This window comes from Aplysia californica, unplaced genomic scaffold (genome assembly GCF_000002075.1).
Source record: "Aplysia californica isolate F4 #8 unplaced genomic scaffold, AplCal3.0 scaffold00006, whole genome shotgun sequence".
Lineage (NCBI taxonomy): Eukaryota > Metazoa > Mollusca > Gastropoda > Aplysiida > Aplysiidae > Aplysia > Aplysia californica.
In genome coordinates, this window is record NW_004797276.1 from 717,150 (window position 1) to 726,945 (window position 9,796).

At 37.8% G+C, this 9,796-nt stretch overlaps 1 protein-coding gene across 1 annotated transcript in view; it reads right to left on the reverse strand.

The window, feature by feature from the left end:
• LOC101849332 (nucleolar protein 56) overlaps positions 1–9,796 on the reverse strand; it is a 17,939-nt gene that overhangs the window by 2,679 nt on the left and 5,464 nt on the right. The window contains exons 3-9 of the mRNA XM_005089409.3: positions 9,379–9,546; positions 8,692–8,890; positions 8,107–8,294; positions 7,516–7,667; positions 5,944–6,044; positions 2,687–2,835; positions 664–785 (exon numbers count right to left, since the gene is read on the reverse strand). Of these exons, the coding sequence (XP_005089466.1) occupies positions 664–785; positions 2,687–2,835; positions 5,944–6,044; positions 7,516–7,667; positions 8,107–8,294; positions 8,692–8,890; positions 9,379–9,546 (1,079 nt within the window). The remainder of the gene's footprint in view (positions 1–663; positions 786–2,686; positions 2,836–5,943; positions 6,045–7,515; positions 7,668–8,106; positions 8,295–8,691; positions 8,891–9,378; positions 9,547–9,796) is intronic.

The following is a 9,796-nucleotide window of genomic DNA, read 5'->3' on the forward strand; positions in this document are numbered from 1 at the left end:
AAACATACAAAAGAAATAGAGGAAATGACGATAGTAAGGACTAGGGAGAAAAAAAGCAGCAGTTTCCTGTTGCAGTTCAGGCACAGTTATGAGCATGACATTGATGAATCAGCCCATTTACAATTCTACTGAGCATAAGAACATGTTAATGTCCCCCCTTTGGAAATGGCCTAAAGACACTTCAGTCAGTAGCACCGCCGCGGGGGGTGGGACAGTCCTTGGAAATTTTAGAAAATTGGCAAGCCTGATATAATGTATTTATTAAAGAACGTTCTGTAACTCTGAGCAAAATACCATTTCTTCCCTTCAAATGAACAACATTCAATATGAACCAACACTACAAGACACCAAGCAGGAAAAAAAAATTTTCTAGGGGAAATAATATCATGTTGAATTAAAATAGAGGCATAAGTAAGAGCAGTGAATAAACTTTGAAGGACGGGATACAACAGAGAAAACAGGGCATGCTGCTGCAATCTTGGATGCCATTAACATGTGAAAATAAGGCATCTTTGCACATTTTACTTGAACAGAGAAAACCAAACAATAAAAAGTGAACAGTAATCGGTTGCCAATTCTAAATGAATTGTGCTCAAAAGTTCTCGTCATGAAAATAAGTCCATAAGCAAATCAAAGCAGCTAATAATGTAGCCCAAAACTTACGTCAGTAACTGCCTGTCTCATGACATCTATGTTCTTGGCGGGATTTTCACCAGTCTCATAAAACTTCAGCCGATCCTCCACCTGCTGCTTCAGATGTTCTCCAATGACAGAAGTGGGAATTTCTGAGAAAACAATGGTGGAGACAATAAGGTAGGGAAAGCACAGGCTGCAGAACCTCATACATGTAAAATTCATCCCACATTCAATGCAAACATGTTCATAAAATAAAATACCGTAGCCTATTAACATGTTTGGTTATGTCTCTGACCTTTATGCTTGGCTATAATTTTGATCACTGAAGAAAGCAAGAACACCGTTAAAAGTACACCTCTTACTTTTTATTTCTGCACTATTTTTCCACAATTTGGCATTCATATGACGACCCAGGGTGACGAGCACCGATTTTTTTTTTACCATTGTCATAAGCACAATAACGCACGAGACAGATATATGTCACTTCCATAGTTACCATTTTCATTCATGTACATAAGCTATGAATGAAAACGGCATATGCATTTACCAAAACACTCAATGCAGTACACTGGCCTTTACAAGGTAGGCGAGTAGAGGAATGTCATTTTTTTTTGTAACCCCGGGGTTGTATTTTTCACATTTTAGAATACTTCCAGTACGAAGATCTCTTTGAAACTTTCAGTATTTCTCAAAAAATCATTTTGACAGACTGCTATGCAAAGCGTACAGATAGGAATAATGAATAAATTTTCTCTTTTGAAAGTGGTGGTGATAGTAAAACATGAAGTACAGATCGGGTTAATAATAAAAAGGGACAGTTTCTATTCATTGCATGAATAAAAAAACAACAACTTTTAATGTAAAATTTTTTTTTAAAAACCCACAAAAAAGAGTGGCTTTTTGTGTTTCTTTTGTTCCAGTGACAAGCACATGCGTCGCAACGCTGTGGAATCAGGCGTTCGTCAATTTTTGGTCATATGCAGTTATTGGCATCGCGCTAAACCATGTTCATTTATCTTGCTTTTGAGGAAAGAAAGATGAATTTTTATCTTGAACAGTATTCGAGATATTTGTGATTGGAGGAGGGGGGTTGCCTGGTTTTTTAGATAAAGTATAAGCAAGAAAATGGCCGCCAAAGTTTGGTGACGTCCATAGATTAAGACTGAGAGTCCTTAGAACGTGAACATTTACAATTTACATTTTTTGTGCTTTTCATCAACGAATTTCAATATAATCTACACAGAAATGTGTTTTTTTAAATGGACATTAAAAGTATTGAGCTAGAATACAAAAATTCTATTTAAAAATGCCAAACCGACGGGAAAATGCCGTTTCTTCGAATTCACTATTTTGACAAGAGCCTGGTTCCAACCATATGTGATGCAGCATGGTGAAATCAGGCGCTCGTCAAAATAATGAAATTGAGACACTGGCACATGTCGTAGGTATGGCAATTCTTATCAAATTTTTGTTTTTGGCTCCAACACCTATTATGTCCGGAACACATTTGATTGGATTTTACTCAAAAACATTGATTAAAGGTTAAAATAAAAAGAAGAGCGCCAGACACCACGTCTTGACACGTTATCTTATGCTTGCTTTTATGTTGTTGTTAGCGATCCAGATGCTTGCTTTTATATGTGTAGTAATTTTGCTGCTGCTGCTGCCGCAACCAATAAGTGAAAGAAGTGACCTCCTTTTATCGTTCAGCAAACTGTGTCGATCTTCAGTATCAGGCTACAAACAGTCTCATCAGCAGTGAATGAGGAGCTCATGAGCTTTCCAACTATATCTCAAACCTAGCATTTGTTTATGTCAGTGACAAGGAAAATTTCTGCATTTCCTTAAGAGCACAAAATGCTTTAAATAAAAAGACATTTTAAAAATCTAGTCTACTAGACTGGAATAATTCATTTCATCCTACAATACACAGAAAATTTGGTTTCAAGTACTTACTCAAAACATTACCTACACTCAGGAGTCAGATACTATTTTAAAAAAGCAGCTTCCATCTATAGAAACACTAAATACACAGACAATGGGTACATACCTGAAAAGTTGTCAATCCTGGAGGCAATAGAACACTTATTTGCCAGGTACCTTGAGATGCGGCCTTTGTTCTTAGCACCTGCCCGGCCAATGAAGGTTGAGTGAAAAATCAACCCATACTTTGGTGTGTTCCCTCGAGTTTTCAGCGCCCTGAAAATTATTTCAAAATAATGGTGAATCACACAGAAAAATAAACTAGACTCAGAGTCAGAGAGTTGCAAAAGTAGCAAATAAGGAGACAATTCACTTTTACTGAACATAAAAACAGCAACGTAGCAATGCCAATGAAAATTTAATTTTTCACTTTTGCCCCTTTTTTTGGTACCTAAGAAAGAATTTTCAATTCTAAGAATTATGCTTCTTGAATTTTGAGAATTGGTTCATAAATAAAAAAAGTTATGGGCTTGTAAAGATCGGCAAAATATGGATGACCCACATATAGGAAAATACTCCTAAAAAGTGGACCACGCAGTAGCAAATTCTGTAAGAAAATCGATGATATCTCGGTAACTAATCGGAGTGTTCGAGAGAAACTTGGCTACCCGATGTGTCTTTGAGTGTAGAAATCATTTCTGCAGTCAGATTTACTATCAATTTCGTAGTTATTTCGTTATAATTAAAATTGTGGTGTACATATTACGATTTTGCGAAAAAGGGGTGTCGGGATGAGTCCATTTTATTTATAGCATCGTATCACAACATGGGATCTTTAAGAATATATGTCGGCAGCGTGACTAAATAATTGCAAAGCTTTTTATGATGACTTTAGACCATGCCAACCGTAAAAGATAAGTTAATTCAATCTAGTATGCCGTACAATTAAAAATTCTTTTTCCCCGTTGAGACGCGAACACCTCGAGACGAGATACCTCGCCTCGGAATACCCCCATTGCGATGTTACAGGGGAATAGAGAGAAAAACAACAGGATGCGCGCGCCCGCCATTGCCCTATTTCAAGTGACCAATGAACGGGCCCGGAATAGTCATGCTAGACCTGCATGTGAGCCTCAACCAGATTGTCTGAAAATTTTGCGCAACCCCCCCCCCCAAGAGCTTTTGTGGGTGTCATAAGGAAGGACTTTCGAGTAACGAGCGACCACCTCAACAAACACAACAAAGAAGAGACCTAACCCTACCCCAAAAAAGAACCTGCAACGAGCCTCATGTGAAAAGGCCAGCAAAATTCCAAAATGAAACAAAAAATTTTAATTAAAAACCACACTCCAAAACAAACATGGCTTACAAGGAGCATATAATATAATGGCCTACATCTACATATTGCTAGATCTATAATAATAGGGTTTGATACAATAACACAATAGAATTGGAATATGAATCCTCCATATATATATATATATATATATATATCTAGTAAACTAAATAAATCTAGATCTAGATATATCTAGTCTAGATCTAGATGTTGTAGAACAAGTGAATAGGATCTAGGAATAGGCCTTGAACTAGAAATCTGCATCCAATTCCGAACAGAGGGGCTCAGCTGAGTCTAGATTCTAAATAAATAAATAATTCACGCACCTGACGAAATGCTTTTTACCAACATTAATATTACAGCACAACCTATGACTATGATAGGGTTTGACAAAATAGAATTGGAATATGAATCCTCCATTGAGGTCTATAATGATCTATATAAATCTAGATCTAGATTCTATTATCTAAGTGAGTCGGACTGGAATGAATCCACACGACCTGAACAATTGAATTTGTCAACAAAACGAAATTCAAAATGGCCGCTCGAGCACGAAACTGAAAGTAGATAATTTAGGTCGTCGTCCTTTTCGTATTCGCATTTCTATTCAGGTTCCGACAATTATGTCGGAAACGCCGACGTCGGCAGTCGGCACGAAAACGAAAGTGCCGACAAAGCCGACGGAAAAAAAGGGGGCGCTGGCAGTCGGCCAGGCCTCGCACTTCGACTGATACAGGTGGGCCTAGCGATAGCATCGGCCGGTTCGTGATTGTCGGATTACAGACGATTGTCGGCAAACATGCAGGTCTATCATGCGGGGATTTGTAGGTCACATACATTTGCCACGAGAGAGGGGAAAATGGCCGGTCTCCGTGCGAAGCCGCTTTGGATAGGGGGGTAGTCGTGCATTAATGATTGGGTCTAAACAACTACTTGACACAGAACGTTCAAATTTGAGCACACTATAGAGGATAGATAGATCTATTACCATCTCGGCGTTGAAATTCAAACTCCCTATAGTTTTCGGTGTACACGATACAAAAGTGTTCCCGACACCAAAAGTACAGGTTAATTTATGTGTACGAACTTCAACGTCCACATATCATTAGTTTGCCCTATTTTCTGATTGGTTGCCGAGTTTCATTCGGATCAGTTAGGATTTAGAGCAGACCAAGGTTGACAAAGTTAGTCACCTACGCTTCGGCCGGGTCCACAAAATCGCCCGTAAACGGGGACCAAATTTTCGCCTCGCAGGAAAGCCCGATTGGCATTGCTAAGCAACGTTCTAAACACCTGTCACAGAAGCATGAAATAAAGGATGAGAATTAGACCTGAGTCTGACAGACAACAGAAATGTAATTGTTCATACATGTTCTCATATTCTGAAAATAAGAGAGGATAAACATTTAACCCTTTGAGCCCTGACCCCCTGAGGCTACCATGCCCCTCTGCCTGAGGTCCTGAGTAATATATTACTAACATTCATATGATCCTCAGAATAGCATTCCATATTTCAAACCAGGGTAGTCCTCATCATTACTAGCATCTAATTCAGAAATATCTTCAACATAATAACGTCTTGTGTAGTGAACAGGGTTTTTTGTGTGTGCATTAATTTGTCCCAGACAGGCCAGGTTGAGGATATGGTCTCGCTAACTGCTGTACCGGTGGCTAGGCACATGGGCAGTATCACGCGCCATTGGTTTTCCAGTGGCTACGGCTCAAGGGGTTAAAAGTAACTCCCTCCCCCATCAAAGCAGATAAAGAGTCAGTCTGAAAGCTTATAGACATCAGTGAAGTAGTACGTAATAAAAAAGACTAGTAACAAATTTGCCAAAACAAGCCAATCGAGTCCAAGGAAAACACCACAGATGGAAAGTTAGCTTCAAATGCTGATATATCATAAAACAACGATTCTAATTTTTATTTTATGGAAAGACACATAGGTGAATTCTTAACAATTAAAACAACCCCCTCGAACCTTACAGTAAAGATTCTTTTATAATGTATTTCAAAGCAAACATTGGAAAAATCTCTTGGTGACCTACCTGAACAAAGCTTTCTCAGCTCCTAGGATTTGCACAGTGGATGCAGGATACTTGGCTAGATTGGTCAGACTCCCAGCGTGTGAAATCAGTCGAGCACCAACCTGTAAGCAAATAACCTTTATCACTAAACTGCCTGTACATACATTGGGAGGGGATACTACTTAGGAACTAAATGAACAACATCACCAACAAATTCTCACTGTTTCTTTATAATATGAACAGAGGACACCAACCAGGCACCATTATATAAGAAAACCAGGTATTGCATATATGAATGTGGAGGATATTGGTAGGATTAAGGTGAGCAATGCTCTGTACCCACTTCAATCATATAAGGAAGCTTTTAATATTAACAACTCAAACAGCCCAACAAATACACTGCCATTTCAATGAGATGGTCTCTTATCTTCCTTGATCTTTTAACAGTTTAGTCCAACAGAATGTACAATCCAATGGACAGTGCTTCCAACGAAATAAGTAATAAATAAATTTAATGCTGAGGGTTGGGGGGAGCATCAGGAGCCCATTAGGGATTCAGAGCGAAAACCGTGTTTGAAATTGAAATTTGGTGATGTAATACCGATTTTTTTCATCCAGAGTATAAAATTATCTTATTTTGACATCAACACAATATCTTTCTCTTGCTGACAATGTTTACAAGTTCATCTTTTCATTTCCACCATTTAGAAGTATGCAAATCTAGAAACATCAATCTTGATGATACAGTCACCCAGGGTATACCCTTATTTTCCTCCACATTCATGTTTGAATGTCAAAACCTTAGAGCACCACTTCCACTCATTCTTGATTTTAACACCAATTTCTTCCACTCAGGCCTTTAGCTCTCCTCATAATGACAATTTCTCCAGATGAAGACAAATCTTTAAAAAATTTCATCTTGATAACAATTTTTTAAATAAAATATCAGTTCAGTTTTCTTCATCAAAGCACACTTTGCAGCCACAGCAAAGATGGGAAGATCCACAAAAAAGATGAGAGAATAAAAGAAAGGAGCAAATTGGCACAAAAATGTGCAGTAATGACCAGCCAGATTTTGACCACTTTGCAGATGAAAATGTACATAGACCAAAGATCGATGCACTGAGAGACAATGGACAAGTACAAGAACTGCAGTCTGGCAAGTTTCTGTTTCAACTTGTTGCCAGAAGTTACTATGAACACCTAAACTTATCTAAGGAGACACAGAGGCAAGTATGGACACTTTGCTACCAAAATCCAGTGGGCCTACACTATCCTTTTTCGTCTGTTTTTGAAAGCGTTTTATGGCATTTGCAACACAGTATAGTCATATAAGTGCCGAAGATTAGAGATGTTACAAGAGAGTAACAAACATGAAAAAGAAGAAGGGGAGATAACGACGATAGATGTTTGATAGGAAAGAAGAAGCAAATGATACCAGAGCACCCGCCAACCACCCATGTACTGCACCATCCCAAAGTTTTACGGAAGAAATTGATACAATGAAGCGGCAAGTAGAGAATACTGTAAGTACTAGTTTCCTAAAAATAGTATGAAATGTCTTGGAAAATAAAAAAAAGAAGAAAACTCCACCTGTTCTCCAATAAGGGCAGCTAAATTTGGAGCAACACTCTGCATCTTACTGTGCAGATATTCAGCCAGTGTCTTGCGATAGTCAGTCAGACTAATCACTCGTCTGGCAAACATCTGGATGTTGATCAAGTCAATTGTACCAATGTCAATTCCTGCGATAAGACCAAATGCAACAGCATTAAATTTAACACCAAAGTCATAGTCATTGAATTCTAGGGGAAATAGAACATGAAGAATACGAAGAAAATGTTTTATAAAACCTAGTTGGCCTTTCAAAAATGTGCACCGGTAACAAATTATGAACATAAAAAAAGTATTGTAATTCTAACAGAAATGTCAAATCACCATAGCGGTCCATGTTGAATAGGGTTACTTTTCTATCACAGATTGCAGGTGCTACATAAAAAAACATATAGAGAATAATAACACATATGGCTAGTGAGGTTTAAACTGTAAAACATTTCCAAAATCATCAAGGGACTGACAAACAAGAAGTAACTCCTCTTAAAATATTAAGAAAATAAAATTGTAAAAAATGCCAAGCTGCTTCAACCTCAAACATACTCTAACAAATAAAAGGCATGAACGTACCCATTGATGACTTTGCTGCCTCAAATATGGCTTTTACTTTTGCGCTATCCATAACTACTTCTTCAACTTGTTCTTCCATGTCTGAAGTTAGTTTGGCACGATCCCCAATAAGTGTGGTCAGTTTTGCAAACATGTAGTTGTCATTGACAATCTTCACCAGCTCTGGAAAATGATAAGAATACCATTCTCTGCAAGAAAAAAACACACAAAAAAACATGATAACGTTGCATAGCAATATAAAATAAACTTTCTCATCTTCATGTCAGTAAATTGATGGTATACTGAAACAGACACTTAACTCTTAATGGTAATAATCATGAAATTAAAAAGCTTGGAACAAGAAAAAACACAACAGCTGCATAGAGGAACATATTGAAGCAGAAATACTCATAAAGTTCCAGTACTCTTAAGAGTATGGTTTGTCTACAAAAAGAGCCTATAAACATATAACAGAACCTGTTAAAAATAATGCCACAAAACATCTCCCTGAACATAAATAACCCTGCTTATGTCCACAATAATACAAATAACATCAAGAGACATTCTGGAAGACAATTCTACATCAAAACACACATTTTGACATACCTGATTCTCATGGAAAAAGTGTTAATGTCTTTATCCAGTTGGTCCAGAAGACTGATGCTCTGAATAATCATGTTATCCACTCTGTTCACATTGAACTTGACCTTGTCTCTGGAGTAGCTGTGACCCAACCCAAGCTGAGCCTTTCCAGCAGTGGTCTCTGTCAGTGCCTTGATGAAGTGAGGGAAATGGGTACGAATGCCTGGAAAAAACAGAATGCCATGAAATTCTGACATTACAGCTGCTTTGACAAAAACTGAAAACAAACATTTTTTTAATTTTAATGTTAAGGATTGAGTCTATGCCATTAACCATTGACTGACAAATTCACACACTTCCCCCAAAGATAAATATCATTCCTTGCTTTGAAAGTAAGCTAAATAAATGTAAATTATCATCACAGGTCCTAAACTTTTCTCATTCGCAGTCATAAGCACAGCCATATATTAAAGTCATGCTGGTGCTTCAATGAAATGAGTATTTTATTTTGAAAAACAGTGCGAAATGAAGTAGATAGACTATAGGTCAAAGAAATACTGTAAGATTGAAAAAAAGTTGACCACTATGCATTTAAGCCAGCTTTTCTACAAACATATTTAGCTTGTCAGTTTAGCAACAGCCAACAAAACATCACAACAACACTGACAAAACCTTACCATTTTTATACAAATATGAAGCAACATTACAAACCTCGCATGAGCTCAACAACAACTCCAGTATGTTGACAAGAAATTCCTAGAGTATCAGCAATTGCTGACCCAATTTTGGAATCCCCAACTCCGAGGATGACCTGAACCTTCTTTTTCCCCTTGGGTACCTCTTTCTCCAGAAATGTCTGCAAATCTGGATGCATTTCTCCTGAAAAGTTTCAAAAGGGGGGAAAAAATGTAAAGAGTTGGGGAGGAGGTTTAAATTTGTGGTACCCACATATAAATTTCGGCAATTCAAAGTTAAAATAAGGGGGCTCTCGTAGTCAAGGTTACAGTGTTCGCCTCTAATTCATAGATCCCGGGTTTAACCCGGAAAGCAACGAAAAATATTATATTCTTTCACTTCCTTTCCTGCTCTCTAACAATGTTCTGTCTCCTCCACTTTCTGCCCCCCCCCC